Below are 17693 nucleotides of genomic sequence, written 5' to 3'. Positions count from 1 at the left end.
AATGATAATATAAAAAACTTACTGATAGGGCGCTCTAGCAAACCATGTTTGAATTGATTGAATAACAGTACATTTAACACTAATTTCTTTGGGAAACTTCTTGCCGACTGCATCAAATATAATAAATTAGTTAAAATATGTATCTTGTAAATATATTTTTTTTTAAATAAGAAAAATAATTTAGAGGTATGAAACTAGGTGGTAAATTAATACTTAAATCTCATGGAGTTTTAAGTTTTAAAGAAACTTTTATATATTTGAATTATTTTTAAATAAAACTAAAAATGTAAGTGTTAGTATGCCGTTAATAATATTATAATACAATTGATTCAGATTTATAAATTGTTAATGTTTTTTCTTGATCTTTAATTAATAAAAGCAATGAAAAATTAAAAAAAAAAATTATTTATAAATAAGAAAAATTAAACATCTTTTATAAGTATGCTAAACGAAATTAATTTATATTTACCTATAATAACTTTAAAAATGTTCAAAGTATGTAATTTTTTTTTTGTTTTTCTGGCCTTTCCAGCTATATTGTGAAGCTAGCTCATAAGAAAATATGGGTTTTAGCATGTTCGTTGTTACTTTTTGTAATGATTTTCCTTCTGAGGCAAATACAAATGAAGTTACCTATAAAATATATGTATAAAATAATTATAGAGGAAATATTACATTTTGTAATACATAAAAGATTATTTTTGTTTTTATTATAACTTTAAAAATGATTCAATTTAAGGGTTTAATTGGTCAAAGGAAAATTAATATTTGTATACAATTAATACATTATAAGTACTATAGTCTATAATACATGTAATAGTGTACTTAAATACTGAATAATATATATAATTTATTGTAGATGTAGAATATTAAATATTAAACGGCATTTGTGTATATTATACCTAGACAATTTAATCCCTTTACATTATTTAAAAATATAAAAATATATTTATTATAATTATAATTTCAAATACCTGTATAACATAATGATATAGTAAATATAAATTGTTATAATTATTAGGTTATATGGAGATCATAATATTGATTGAAATTATAACAACAAATAATTTAAAATTTTATTTACATACCAATTTACTAGTGAATGATAAATCTTCAGACACTAATTTTGATTCAATTAACGTAAGTTCATCTTCATTTTTTAAAGGGAATGGTGAAAGTAAATTTTCATTAGCACTGGAACTGGTTGGTACATGCTCATTGCAATGGCTTGATTTTTTATTCTCAATAAATGAATTTAATTCTTGTTTAATGTAAAATATGTTTGAAGTTATTTTTTTATTTTCAGCTATAATAAAAATAAAATTGTTTAATTGATATGCAATCTAGTTAATTTAACGCCTTTTTAATCTTTACCAGATAGTTTACATAATTGATGAGCCATAGCAAGTAGCAGGGTTCCTTGGTCATTAATAATACCATTTTGGAAAGTACAAGAATGTGATTTTTTTGCTAATTTACATTGATAAGCATTTGATGTAGATATATTGCTTAAAAAATATTTTAAGTCATATAAAACAACAATAATATTGTTAACAATAATATAATTATAACAATATATATAACAATATAACAATATAGCATAACAATAATATTATTATAACTACAGGAACACTCAAATAATAAAAACATTTTAACATTTGACTTACTTGTAGAACTACATGTTGGAGTAGATACCACTGAAGTTTCATTGTTATACATATCTTGACATGACAATAAAGTTTTACTAGCTGTTGTACAATTAGAAGTGCTTAGAAGAGTGTCATCACTAGTATTATCTATAGAAATTGTAATATAAATAAATATACTTTACATAACTCAATATTATGATCATGTCCATAGGCGTGCGCAGGGGGTATGCAGGGTATGCAGCTGCATACCCTGAAGCTCTTTGAAAATCGACACAAGAAAAAAACCTTTTATGCACAAGAAAAATAATTAGTACGTACCTATATTAAAATATTTATAATGATAAAAAATTATTTAAAAAAAATGATAGAAATGATATCAGACTAACGGCAGTGACAACGTTTGATTCACGTATTAAAATCATAATAGGGCGATTGTTATGCTAACTTCCGTCTGACGTATACCTATGGCCGGGTGCTATTAGTAAATTGAAATATCTAGTTATTAATTATTATTTTATTAACTATCAAGTATTTGTGTAATACATACTTTTTATATTTTGTCATAGTATAATATGTTACAATATTTTTTTAATTAAACAGTAAGTCTTTTCAACATTTGTGTATTGTGTAAGTGTATAAATTATTAGAATTTTACATTCTTAAAATAACTTTTAGGGCACGCCAGTGGCAGTCTTTTGCATACCCTGAAAAAGAGGCCTGAGCACGCCTATGATCATGTCATCTGAGTTAAACTAATTATTGTATTTTATCACCTTTTAAGATTGAAGGGAAATCAGGAAATGATACGGATAAGTCGTGTATTTTTTGATTTTTTTTGACTACTTTTTAATGCTTCAAAGTCTTCATCAACAGAACAATCACTATCTAAATTGTCAAATAAACGCTTTGATGACAAACACTTGGTTCTTTTTCCTCGTCCCCGTTGCTCATAATCGGAATGTAAATTTTGGGCATTTTTTGCCAACTTCACCATCATTTTAAGACCAATTTGAAAATCACCTACAATTTATATATTATATTATATAGGTACATAACTAAAAATCCAGAAAGAAAAAACTTAATCCAATAAAGGTAATTTTTAATTTATTTCAGAATAATTTGAAGTCTTTATAATATAGGTATTAGGTACCTATATTGATATATTATATTACATTAAATGGTATATACTCACTTATATTGGTCTCTATAATTTGCATAGTACAATATTCCCAGTCGTCCACTGTGGTCTGGCATGATTTGCTTCCGAGCTAAGGAATTTATAACATTTGATTTTAAGTTTTTTGGATACCAGCAGCTTGATTGATCGATTTTCCATGTGTTCGGAATGACATCTGGCACTTTTTCTCCATCATCAATTAAGTGTATCAATATCCACATTCTGAATAAACTAAATAACATTACAGTCATAACAAGGGAAAAGGTTTAAGAAATACTATAAGACAAGGACAATATTGAACTAGCTAAGTTTCAATCTTCACTCAATGACAAAATACAATTTTGTTATTATTTTATTATTATTATTATTATTATATATAAATATATTTTATAACATTTAAAAATATTCAAAGATAGTAGTAAATTTTAAATATTATGTAATTAGTAGTATTTATTTATTTAAGCTGTATGAAGTAGTGGAAAAGTGATATAACTTTGTTTGTACTTGAAGAAAACATACTTTGTTATTATTTCAGTAATGGGCCAACATTTGAGAACAGATTGCTTTTGAACTTCAAAAATACCTAAGGAAGAGCTTTTACAAGGTTTTTTGAAGAAATCATTTTTATTTAAAAATGTTCTACCAACAATAACATAACAGTTTAGCTCTGTAGAATAACAAATATTTTCGACTATTATAATATCACCTTTTTTTGTACCACAGCAATTATTTGGTGGTAAGATTTTAATAGTAAAATTGGAAAATAGCACTGTAGAATATTGTAAACCACTGCAGTGAACAAGCAGAGGCCCATTGGAATGAGCATTTTTAAATTTTGGAAAGTCGGATATATCGGCGGTGGACGGGAATGCTAAATGGATAGAGAATATCTGACCTAATCGCTTTCCAATCTGTTCAAGGGGTTTATTCTTTCCTTTAATCATTTTTTTAATAGTTTGTAGGTAGTTTTCAAATGGAAAAGCTGAATTTGTATCAAGAGTAATTGAGTCTAAAATGGTACCAAAGTATTCTACATCATCGGTTAAGTGAATAAGACCATGGAAATTGTGTGTAATAAACATTTCGCCATATAAGTTGTTAAAGTTTTGGACAAAATGTCGAAGAAGCTTTCTGGCGTATTCTGTTAAATCTGGTTTCAGGCAACTTTTTGGGTTCAATAAAATTGAAATTGCTACATGTAATGTAAGAAATTTATTATATTTTTCATCACTCAAAACTCCTTTTAAAGCAACTGGTCCTAAGTATAATAAAAAAGAACGATATTCTGTTGCTTTGAATCGCAATAAATATTTTAATTCCCTAGGTTGCCTGACAAACTTCAAAGGTAAACTTCTACGATTGTTTTTCATAAAATCTGAAACTCTATCAATTAGTTGTCGCGATAGTTTATGCGGAAGTTCACCATTGCACCAAATTAATAGCATTGTTCTCATTACACCCAAACATACAAGGTGCATAAAATCGAGAATAATTGATTTAACAAAATCAAAATCAGGTATTCTTACCAATAGTGTATCTAATTGCCTAAAATTAACATCTACCCAATTTATAAAATCATCGTTAGTTCTCAATGGACAGTCCAAGTCAGCAAAAGTTCTTCTTCTTTCAATTGTTCTACCATGAACTGTGCATTTAGTGCAAGAATTATAGCCTCCATGCCCTTTAATACCTAATAAATCTTTTTTAGCAGGTGCATCACAACACATACCAATGAGTTTAACAGATATTTTATTTCCTAGCTCAATTATTAAACCATTTGTCATTAAATCAATCAACTCATTAATAAATGGATTAAGAAAATTAAACATATTATTAGGCTTTTGCATACCATAATAAATACCTACAGGAAACACTACATTTTTTAATTGAGGAACATTCATTATTGCTATTAGTATAGGGTACACTTGACCGGCTGAACTTTTGAATAATGGTAATCCATCAATATTGAGTAAAAGTTTAAGGTCCTGTATATTATTAGCTGATGGAATATTAGAAATTAAACGTTTTAACTGCATTTCCAAACCAAAATGAATATAACTACCTGGTTCCACAATACTTTTCTCAAAAACTATATTTGTTTTCAGCAGGGTCCTAGCATCAGACGGTAACTTAGATAGGCCTTCAACGTTACTTTTTAGGCCAACTAATAAATCTGAAAGACACACTTCTGTTACATTATGCTTAATAGCCCAATTTTTAAGAAAATGTTTAATGCCAGTAGGAGATTCACTTTCATGGCTGGTTTGAAAATACGGTTCATGGATAGACTCATCACTATTTTTATCACTACTACTACAACTATTATAACTACTACTAATAAAATCATTGTTAATATTTTCAAAATGATCTTCATCATCATTATGAAAAGGATCTGAATTTATATTTATTTGGTCATTTGAAACGAATGGAAGGATTTGGATATTTATATCAGCTGATGGGGAGACTGCAGTTATTTCAACATCTGATGAAGATGCACTATAAGAAAAGTGAGAGCACCCAGCTTCATCAGCCCGCCTTCGTTTACTTCTGTCAGACAATTCATGAAATTTTCTAGGCATTTGTATTATTTTTTGAGACTGAAAAGATGATTTTAAATTATGTATCTAGTAAGTTATTATTAGGTACTGATTTTTTTTTTAACATTCTACACTTATTTTCAGTTAATATTTTGTACTTGCAATTTTGAACTTTTCAATACAATTTTCAAAAATTAGATAATCTACATTTATAAGTACCATGTATATTAACAAAACAAAAATATTTTTCATTTAAATAGTAAGTTATACACGTTATAGTATATCATAAGCATCATAAATATTAGGTTAGGTATATACCTACCTAATATAGTAATAAGTAATACATATTATATATAAACCTAATGAGTACAGAGTAGTGGGTATGTGCTTGTTATTTCAGTTTTAAGTGTTTACTTATATTCTATAAATGAATGTAAGTTCACAATTTCCAAATCGTCATGAACAAAAAATTGATGATACCTACCTAGTTACATAACAATAGTTTTGTGCTAATATTTTTGAAAATTAAATCCCCATTTTATATCATTTAAAACAATTATAAAAATAATTTTAACTAATTTAAAATATATATATAATTGAAAAATTTTAGACAAAAATTGTAGAATGTTAAAAGAATCACCCTGAATTAAAAAAGAAAACTATAAAAATTATAATACCTAACATCATTTATACATAAATATAAAATTAATATAACTATTTAAATACTTACTGATACTGATAAAGGCTTAATAATATGGTTTGACTCGGGAACACTTAATACTTGTCACGTGCCTACCTACTATGGTTTTTGACAAATCACAATTTAGTCATCTACACTCTGCAGTAAGATCAGTGTAAAAACTAGAAAAAGTTATATTCTGTGGTTACACAGTACAACAACACGACACAACAACAAATATAATATTGATAGAAAACTGTCAAAACCACTAAATAATTAAATAGTAACAACGTTCAATTAATAATCAAATATCAAAGCGAGAATATTCAGTGAGTAGCACCAGAAATCTTCGACAGATTGCAATGCAATCGAACAATTTCAATATATCACTAGTTCACTACCACAGTACCACACCAACTACGGGCTACGATCGATATTTTCGTCGAACGTGACACACATGATGTTGATATTAATGATATTACATCGTTATATAATATTATTATCATGTAATATCAAATTATGTAGAATTATTAATAGATTTATATTAATTTTCATTGTCTGAATTACCCAGTATCCAGTAATTCCACAGAACAATGCTGCCGAGCCAACCGAAAATCGAAATACACTTAGACGCGATAACGAAATCACTAAATAGCCGTTGCCGGCATGCGACGATGACCAATTTTAAATATAAATAATTACGATAATAATAATACAATCATACAAAACAAATTTTATCATACAAATTTTATATAAGTAGTTATTTAACAATTGCTTTCTTCTAAAAAATTATAAAATAGTTAGTTAGGTTGGTTGGTTAGTTTTAATTTTCTAAATTTAATATCTGTTACTAAATATCTATTCACCGTGGGATACAGGTACTTAGGATTTTGGCGCTTTTGTACGATACGACTTTTTTTTTAATCTCATTTTGACGCTTATGTCTTTCACCGCTTTTACTACTAGGCTCTGATATAGTACATAAAATATATATATATATACATAACGAGCGCTGCATTACTGTGTCATTTCGCTATTATTCGGTACCTACTTACTCGAATACACGTATTTATTGGTAAAGGACACGATTATAATTATATTTATAATTTGTGTGCCGGTCTATGAATAAAAAATTAAAAACTCTATGGCTGTAACACTGGTAATTCACCTAAGATTGATAACATTTTATATAATATTTAATAGGTATTCCAATAAATAAAACAATTTAATTTTTAATTTCCAAAAGAATAATATATAATATTCAAATGCAAATATCTCATTTATAATATATTATACAATAAAAATATAGCTAAATATACTATTCTCGATGCAGCGCGTATGATGCACGTATATATATATAAGTATAGGCAGTCAGCTAGGCGTCGCACATTTTCACTATCAAACACGCTGAACACCGACCCTATATTCTATATATCATCCGCTCCGCTGCAGTGTTATTATACATTTCAAATTACAATACATTGTAATATATATATATGCATTTGAATAATTAATATAATTATATTGTTATTAATTAAAATTTATTATTTTTAAAGTATCTAAAAAATATTATTAAAAAAATAATTGTGTTTAAATGTCTTATTGATATTAATTCAAAAATAATCAGTTAAAAATATTTTTTTAATTTTTGATAAATGTTATTCAAAAAAATATTTATTAATATATAATTTTAACATATTCTTTTAAAAATATTCAATTTAATATATTTTTAAAATATGTAAAAAATATTTATCTAGAAAACATTTTATATAAAATGTTATAATATTTTTTAAATGTTTTAAAAACATTTCATTGCTACTTGGTACTCAAAATTAATATTACAAAATATTCAATAGGTATCACTAAAAATATATCTATTATGTTTTGTTTTATTTAGATTCTAAATTTGTATACTTACTTTTATTTACTTCATGATAATATATTTTTTATTAAATTGTTCAAAATATAAAATTTCAGAGAATTAATATTCATTGAAAATAAACATGTTTTTGACTAAAATAAGTTTAACAGTCAATTATTTTAGGAACATACTTATTGACAAATTTATGTGAAATTAATTATATTTTTTATTTAGTATATGTTTTTAAATTGTATTAAACATAAAGAAATATAAATTATATAGGTAAAACAATGTAGGTATAAAAATATATAATAAAATAATGAAGTTTATATAAAATATACAATATAATAAATACAATATAAAGATTCATAAGTATATAATAACAAATAAATAATAGATTTAATATTCAATCATAAATACGTATACAGTTATTAAATTAAATTCATATTTTATCAATCCTTCTAAATTAAAAATTGATTTAAACTGAGGTGGGATTTATCAAATATAGTTTTAATATTATACAAATATTTTTGTATAAATTGCCATACAGCACATGATTCAATTGGGTACTCTAAATTAAATAAATGTAATATTTATAATCTTAAAACACACATATATAGCTCTTAGTATAGTAAACACTTTACATTTAATTGTACCAAAATATACAATTATCTCTTTTGGTTGAAGTGGAGCATAGGCGTGCGCACGGGTGCATCAGAAGGTTCATATGCTGCATCTGCCACATTTTTGAGGCTGATTGATTAGTCTATGGGCCGGTCGGGGCAATTCATTATTTAATAATTTAATATAAATTATAATTATTAATAAGTAAATATAATTGATGTGAACCATAAATAATATAATTATTTTATATTATAACTAATTAAGTCTGATAGTAATTGTAACTTGGTGTTTTCAAAAGTAGTGAACAAATGTTTCCTTAAATTTTGTATGTGAACATTTGTTAATTGTTAAAAAAAAAATGATATTATTATAACCACTTAGGTAACAATAACACTGCCTGTGTATGATATGATCAATAATTATAATTTTGACTATTCAACATTTATTTGGCCGATTGTTAAAAAATGGGCTGCTTAATTTTAAATGCAAAATAATGGGCTGAATTGGCAATCTAAGACTATTTCAGTTAGCTATGAATTCTTTAGCCAGAATTAGTATTACAAAATACCTAAAATGTGTTTTGTGAATCTTTTATAGACAATTTGACAATGTTTTTCTTTCCTTCATCATCCATAGTATTGATAATAACATTTTGGAAGTTGGCACAAATAATGAATGTAGTAATTAAAATGTAACCGCTTGTTTAGCATCTGAAAATACACAATGAGATTAGTTAGATACATACCTACTAATACTATTCAAAATTACAAGAAACTAATTCAAAAATATGGTCCTAGTATATTTTAACATTTCAAAAATCAGAATTTCAATAAATTAATTATTAAATGAAAAAATTCTGTGGGGGCATGCTTGAAGGGGAATCACACCATATATTATATATAATATAATTTAACATACATTAAGACTTATTTTCAAGCACAACATAATATTCAAATGAAGAATTATTGTAGGTAACCATGATTATTTAAAATAAATCAAATTTATTATTTAAAACTAATTTTATTAATATTAAAAGTATTACATTTTTTCTAAATTGTGTATTAAGATAAGTTAGATTTAAGTATAGATACACATATACCATAAGTGTATTTATGTCTGTATATTTTATTTCATAATAACTTAATTCAGAATTAGTGTCAATTTATTGTTGCTTTGAAACAATTAAAGCATATTTTTTTCTACCAATTTGATTAGTTGAATCAAAGCATACATATTATTCATACGTTTTAGACGAATTACTGGTGAAAAATTATTCATACCTCAAAATTTTTGATTTAATTTTTAGTATATTTATGAATAAAAATTTAAAAATGTATATCTATGCTTTTTAAGAAGTCGATTTTCAATCTTCAATTTTAAAGGACTTTAAAGTTAAGAAATTACTTTTGAAAATCCCATGAAATACTTGCATTATATTTGTTATATTTCAGGCACATCTGATTTTAAATAATAAAAGCGATTCCAAAAGAGAATAATCTAGATCAGTGATAAAATTGTGCACTCCGCGGAGCCCTAAGCCCCAAGGGCTCCACGAACAAAAAAGTTTAAAAGCTGCTGGTCCATAAAAGATTCTATAAAAAGCATATATTATTAATTACAACAAATTTTTCGAAATTACAACTAAACTTCAGGAAGTATGTTTAAAATTTACTTTTAGTAGTTTTTATAGAAAACACATATGTTGATGTAGACAAAAATAAATAGGTATATAAATTTTGAAAAAATTAAAAGAACTACAGATCATCTATTTTCATACATCTATTAATTAAGTATGTACTTGGGAATTAAAAAGTATTATTATTTTTATATTTTTAATTATTATTATTAATAACGTAAGCATCAAATACTATTATTGAACAGTTTCTTTAATCAAACCAACCAAGCCCTCTTATGTATCACTCCTTCACTCCATTTATTGTACTAATTGTTAACATATTTTATATAGATTGTAAATATAAATATAAATATGAAAAAATATATATATAAGCGGCTTGCAAGTGATTTTCAAAAATAACATTTAGCTCTTTCTAAAATCCTAGTGAGGACGCTGTATTATACTATACCAGATACCTAATATTTCTAACTGTCATTTATACTCACAATATTGAAAATAGGTCACCTGACACCTCTGTATTATTGCTTTCCTTATAAATGTATGACTATTGACTATATATAGCTAATCTACAGTATGGCAATACTGTGAAAATTCTACATGGTATCAATTAAATTATATTTTAAGATTAAAATTAATATTTCAACAGTACCCAATAAAAAGATTAAACGCAGTAAAAATAATTACTTTTATTAATATTGATGTGAGAACAAAGCTCCATCGGGTTACTTTTTGGGGAATTTTTGGTGGTGCTCCCACTAATAAAAGTGTAAAATAGTTGTGCTACTAATGAAAAGATAAATGTTGCCGGAAGTGGTTCTATGATACGAAAAATTATCTGAAACTCTTGGTGACATCTATAGGTAAGGCAGGAACTTAATTTTTAACACGACTTCCACACGGGTTAAATGTAACGAAAACGAACTAACGTACAGAGTATAGAGCAGTGATGTGCAACCTTGTTTTCTTCAGCTGGCCACTTTGGTAAACAATTATTATCTTTGAACGGGACATCTATTATTAAAGTACAAATAATCTCAAACTTAAACTAATTTCGTTACACATGATAGAGTGTATTACACATAAAGGTAAATATTGAACTTGCTCTTTTCATCATTTATTGACTGTTCACTATTGCAGAAAAGATTACGAATTGAGATAGGTAGGTACCTACACATTGACATTGAAGGTACAAGGTACGCATTAGATTTAGTTTGATCAATACCACGACGCTCTTTTAAATAAACAGATGATATCGATATTAAATGACAACATTTTTATCTTAAAATGTCTATCAGAAAAAAGCATGAATACAACGATGATTACTGAATTTTTGGAATATTTAAAAGAATTCATAAATTACAAAAAAAATCATATTTTGTAATGATTTTAATTTTTTTTGGATATTTTGTTTTATTAGAAAAAAATGGACCGTAAGTGACCTACAGATCACGGGTTGAGCATCACTGGTATGGAGTATATTATATAACGACTTAATATGCATCCTTATATTATTCTATGGCAGACGGCACTATAAAAATGCTGGAATTGAAACACAAATTTAGGATGATTAATCGGCAATCAATGCTGTTTTTTATTCAAAAAACACCGTGGTATACTCAATGGTAATAGTCTAAAGGTCTTATATAGTTATATATAGATAGGTTTAATTCGTACTGTCATTAATCGTCATCAACGATAACCCATTTTCCAATTAAATAATATTCAGAGAATGTCATACCAAAATTTGTTTTGTTTCTCTGCCTCACACGCAACAAAGATAAAACGGTTTCACTTAAAATCGTTTTTCACGATTGAAAATGCCAAGAACAGTAAGTTGTACTGGAATACAATAATATGCATTATTCAGTAGTTTATATTGGATATTCTCAATATCGTAGGTATATTAAAAATATAAACAAATAATCAATATTAAATGCACATTATAATATATTTAACAATCAACAGGAGACGAGAACAGGTAAGTAATTTAAACTTTTTTAATGTGAGCTAATCCTAACAACTAGGCAAGCCAAAATAATTTTCAGCAGGCCAATGTATATTTATCAGCTTATGACTACTTTAGAGTTGATACAAAAGTATTTTATCTCGCTTTTTATTTTCCATCTAATAATTGAATATAAAATATTATATTTTTTAACTAATAATAGATACTAAGTTAGTACTTCAATTATTTTAATTTTAGACGTTTTTGTAGGTACCTAAAACTGCATTTTCAATAAAACAAATCCACGGACACACATAAGATATTCCATTCATATGACAAATTAATTATTACATGGTCATAGTTGCTGATACTCGTTATTGGCGTTAATTTTAGCTCAAAATATGTATAGTTCTGACAAAACTTAATTTACTTTATCCTATTTTAATTCTGAAATGAAAACTTGAAAATGTGAATTTTTTAAAAATATATAATACAACTCACTGAAATTTTTATGCTGGATTCAAATATTTTTTCAAAATCAGACAACGTCAATTATGTTGAAATTTGAATTTTGTCAAACAATAAAATGAGTAAGTTTCAGTAAGTTTCAGTAAAATTCATATTATGATGAATTCATATTATGATGAATTCATATTATGATGAATTTTATATTGTTATCGAGGTTTTGATAAGTGCATGTGCGTAGGAGAGTGGCATTTAATTCTTCTTACACTAATAATCATTTATAATGACTCGTAGGTCCCTGGTGGCTAAAACGAGTTTAAATATAACCAGACTCCTTACGACAAATTAAAAAAAAAAGATTAATTTTGCACGGTACAGAAAAATTTTAGTCAAAATAATAATACTTAAATGTAAGCTCGATAAATTTTAAGTATACATAAGCATACCTAGCTCAAATGACGTCTTTAGAAAAACTTTTGTTAATTTTTACGAATGTGCATACTGCGGCCGCCTATCAATGTCGCGTGAAACCGTCCGTCCAACGCAATGACGTCATCGTCACCGGGCACATTTGGATTACGCGTTGTAACTATGAATAATTTTGAATATCAACATTTTGAATATTATAAGTGAATAACTTTTGTTCTTGATATTTTATTTTCATGGTATTTTCTGATATTCCGTTAAATATCAAAACTAAGCCAGCATTTATTTATAATTTTTTTTTTTGGGGTCGTATACACAGTGTGTATGGCTAAGAAAAACCCATCAGGAGACAATTGTAGTAGTATTATACATTTATATCTTTTTATAGCTTTTTATACCTTTTTATTATACGTGACAGAATTCGTATGCAGTGGATTATCGAACCGAAATATATCGGTGGTGGTAGTGGCGGTGGCGGTGGTGGCGGTGGCGGGCGTATGTATGATATGTAAATAGCTTATAATTATTTTTATATACCTTATATTTTAATAAAAAAAAAACTTGTTTTTTAAATATCACGCTTGTTTTTATTTTACACAAAATCAATGGATCCTTCGTTTACATAAGCTACTAGGTTCGTTGGTGATGTATACCATGGAGGCCGCTGTGCATAATTATCTGAATCAAATCCATCAGCTGTGTCGTCTAAACAGTCAAACGATGATGGTGGACTGATAGGCTATACATAAATAATAATTTGTTAATATATATATATTTATTTTAAAAATTACATGTTACCAATGACTGGGTTGGTGACCATGTCGCCTGTGTAGGGTTGATTTGCGATAAGAATTCATCGAAAGCATGAGCATCCATAAAGAGATCATCATACCCATCGTTAAAATCTCCGCTTGGCTCATCAGGCCTATTCGGAGCAACGCGAGCAACAGCTTGTAAAATAAATATTGAACTGAATTTTTGAAAAAAAAAATTTTTCTGCTTGATGAGGATGAAATCTCAACGAAACCGGAGGACTGCACTAGACTCATGCGTGCCTTCTTTGCCCTAGCTGCTGACGCGGTATTGGCGGTGGAAACTCGTTTGCCGTTTACGCCCGTAGTTGTATAAGAGACTTAAAAATAAAATTAAAAAAAAAATAATTTTCTTATAATAGTAAAAAAAATTTGTGTATCGTTTAAAATTAAATGTATCAACCGGTGCAACCCACCAGCATATAAATAAAATTTATGATTTATACGAATCTTTGAAAATTATATCCCATCTATAATATTAAAAATAAAACTAACCTGTATTATCGTCTTGAGCTTTTTCAAATTCGTCCATAGCTGCCATGCAAATCTCGTCATCGGACATCATGTTCAAGCCACCGGCCGGGATATCAGGGACAAATATTTGAGGGGCAATCTGTTTGTCTCCCTGTGGAGCAACGCGAGGCGTGAATTGTATAACACTCTGTCGAGTGGGTTGAGCAATAACCGATGCAGGCTGACGATGAGCCGGAACGATACCTATAAATATAATTAATATTGAACATCAGATATAAATTAATACTAAATAATATTATATAAATACTTGCCATGAACATTTTGCATATGCCTATTGAGATGTGTCTTGTAACTGAATGTCGACGCGCAAATAGTGCAAGAAAAACGAACACCATTATGATTTTTTTGGTGAGCAGTCAAATTACTCTTACGCATAAACGTGGATGGACACTGCTCGCATTTAAACATTTTTTCAAATTTTATAAGGTAACAAAACAAAAATAAACACTATGAGTTCCGTGTAAATAATGTTGAACAGTAAAATAAAAACTTGCTAACAATATTTTAATGGCTTAGTTCGATAACGAAAAATATACGTGTACAACGGTTTAAGACTGTAGACGTACTAAACGGATGTTTCAGGTCATTTTTGAAAATTATGAAACATTACAGTGCGCATGCGTACGATAGGTGTGGCGGTGACCTCGGGTGTAGCCTCTAGAAGTTTAACAGGTGGGGTAATTGAAAAGCCTGCCATAGAGTTCTAAGTGTGCAGGTGTAAGCTATTAGTATTGATATATATATAGCGGCTATTAAGAGTCCGCGACATCCTGGCGACTAATCGGCCATTACTGAGTTATTCACTAATAGGAATTTTAATATCGTATTATTATTTTCTGACAATAAAATCATTTATAGTGGTGGAGAATGTAAATGTCAGAAGTCTATTCTCCGGACAGCGGCTTCCTCAACTCATTCGATGAAAATAATTAACATTTATAATAAAATGTGTTTATTTTTATAATATTATATAGTTATAATAAATTTTTAATCTTCGTCTTCTTCTTAACTTTAAATATAATCAAACTCTGGCTAAATAGGTGAAAATAACGATTTAAGACAATGCGGTCTGCTGGCCTAGTCGGTGGCAACAAAGTCGCACGGGAGGTGGTAGGTCCGGGTTCGATACCCGATCTGTTATTTTGCAGTTTTTTCCAAGACGGAATAACAAGTGATAACATGTGATAACATTTATGATAACATGTGACAACTGATAACATGTGATAACATTTATGATAACTGATAATGTATGTCGCGAACGTACGCGATCGTGCGGCGGCAGTGGGATGGTCAGTATACACAGTGTGTATGGCTAAGAAAAACCCATCAGGAGACAATTGTAGTAGTATTATACATTTATATCTTTTTATACCTTTTTATTATACGTGACAGAATTCGTATGCAGTGGATTATCGAACCGAAATATATCGGTCTTCCACGTAAACAATACGTCTGGCTGAAATTTATCCGTAAACAGACCAGAATAATAAACAACATAATTCCAAATTTCCATGAATTACAAAATACAAGTGAATGGCACCTCTTATAGGTTTTCTTCTTTTTCTCGTTTGTATACATTTAGGTAACGGCATGACGTCCATTTCCGTTTCAGTATTTTATAATAGACTGTACCTACCGCCTGTACCGATGCATGCCGATACGATAAGACACTGCACACTATTTTTTCGTGTCTATATTATATTGTATATCAATGTACTATAATCCCAAACGACCCGAATTCACCCCCCGCTGATTAAAACCAAATAATGAGATATAACGAAATAATTCGTTTTGACCTTTCACTTAACAAAACATCTCAAACGTCTATACATATGTCTTAGGTGTGTATAATTTATTGTGATGGGCATTTATATTGTATCGGTGGAAAAAATATTTTTGTAGGATCTGTTTGAACCCCTGAGGTATATACATTTTAGAATATATATATATATATGTATATATATATATTGTGTATAATAACATGCTCTATACATGTGTCACACAATGGACAACAGTTAGTATTCTGCACGGATGCACACAAACACCTAAAGAATACACTTTTATAATATTAAATAAAATACAACATTTTATATACCTATCTACTTAAAAACTGTATTTGCGCATGACAACTTTTCTCCCTCAGTATTTATGGTAGCATTATCAGAATTCCACAACACATAGGTAAAAGCTTTATATGTTAGTTTGTTGATGGCACAAGCCAATAATTTTTAATAATTAAAATATGAAAAAATAAAAAATAAATGTATTTTCTAAAGCTGATAACTTTAGTTATATTCATGTTATCAAAAATATAACAACGCTATGATACATACATAGTTGTTATCTATTATTAGGTATCTACAGTTTTACGGTTGTAAGACGAAGACAGCGCATATGCTGGTGTGTCGTCTTTTTAATATAAATGTAATATTATATGTAACATTAACCACATTAATTGTATTCCACTAGCTAACAAGTGTCTAGTGAGTATAATTAATATAATATTTTAATAAGTAAATCTTTAACCAAATGATTATGCTGCGTTTTTATTGCAACCCAAATAAAAAGGAATAAAAAGGTATAATACTTATGAGGGCGAATTTAAGTTCTTAAATGAGACCTAACAGGTAAAAAAGAGACATATGTAATTTCCAACACTATATAACAAATAGGTACGTATGTAAGTTCCCATACTGCGTATATTATTTTTATAATTATAATATATATTAATATATATTATAAAATATTATACATAATTTATGTTATCAATCTTATATCAGAAATTTAGGTTACAATTTATCATACGATATCGGCATACATTTTAATATAGGTAATAATAATGTAATCTATAATTATAAGTTTTCAATGTAAAAGTTATCTTGTCAGCTTTATCGATAATCTATATTCATAGATTCTATACTTTTATAATTTTATAGGCACCATTATGTATAGCGATTGAAACAAATGTGATTATATCATTTCATCACTTACCCCACATTATTACCTATATTTTTCTAAATACCTATAATTTTAATATCATCAATTTGATGACCTATTATAGTTATAATATTATAAAACTGAAATATATATTTTTTTTCTTACTATTAAAATTTATGAAAGTAAAATATATAATAAAACTTATAATACTATATACAAAATATAGAATATTTTTTTTAGATAGGTATGTACTTGTCTTCCACCGTGTTAGAACTTACATATGTAACTTTTTTACCGCGTAAGAACTAACACGCGTAACTTTTTTTCATGTAGGAACTTACAATTCCCCACTTATGAGGTCCTAGGGTTTTATTCAGCACGTCCGAATTGTATCCCAACCAATCATCTGGT

General features: G+C 27.5%; 2 protein-coding genes and 1 pseudogene across 3 annotated transcripts; all 3 read right to left on the bottom strand.

Annotated features, from left to right (window-relative positions):
- Window positions 1-18: 18 nt before the first annotated feature.
- Window positions 19-3077, bottom strand: LOC149060796 (uncharacterized; annotated as a pseudogene). Its single transcript, XR_016189642.1, has 7 exons — window positions 2842-3077; window positions 2423-2669; window positions 1664-1796; window positions 1375-1508; window positions 1089-1306; window positions 473-633; window positions 19-116 (listed from the first exon to the last, which is right to left on the bottom strand). The product of XR_016189642.1 is annotated as an uncharacterized LOC149060796 (transcript).
- A 207-nt stretch (window positions 3078-3284) lies between these two features.
- On the bottom strand, window positions 3285-5405 carry LOC149060795 (uncharacterized). Its single transcript, XM_089220178.1, has one exon. It carries the CDS (start codon window positions 5403-5405, stop codon window positions 3285-3287), a length of 2121 nt encoding a protein of 706 aa, XP_089076304.1.
- Window positions 5406-13591: 8186 nt separating this feature from the next.
- LOC149060794 (uncharacterized) lies at window positions 13592-14753 on the bottom strand. Its single transcript, XM_089230742.1, has 5 exons — window positions 14597-14753; window positions 14307-14528; window positions 14027-14131; window positions 13798-13949; window positions 13592-13738 (listed from the first exon to the last, which is right to left on the bottom strand). Exons 1-5 carry the CDS (start codon window positions 14751-14753, stop codon window positions 13592-13594), a joined length of 783 nt encoding a protein of 260 aa, XP_089086868.1.
- Between the last annotated feature and the right edge of the window lie 2940 nt (window positions 14754-17693).

The sequence above is a fragment of the Diuraphis noxia genome, unplaced genomic scaffold (genome assembly GCF_037042655.1).
Source record: "Diuraphis noxia isolate RWA-SAM2 unplaced genomic scaffold, SU_Dnox_SAM2 contig0001, whole genome shotgun sequence".
NCBI lineage: Eukaryota > Metazoa > Arthropoda > Insecta > Hemiptera > Aphididae > Diuraphis > Diuraphis noxia.
This window is presented reverse-complemented; position numbering and strand designations above follow the sequence as displayed.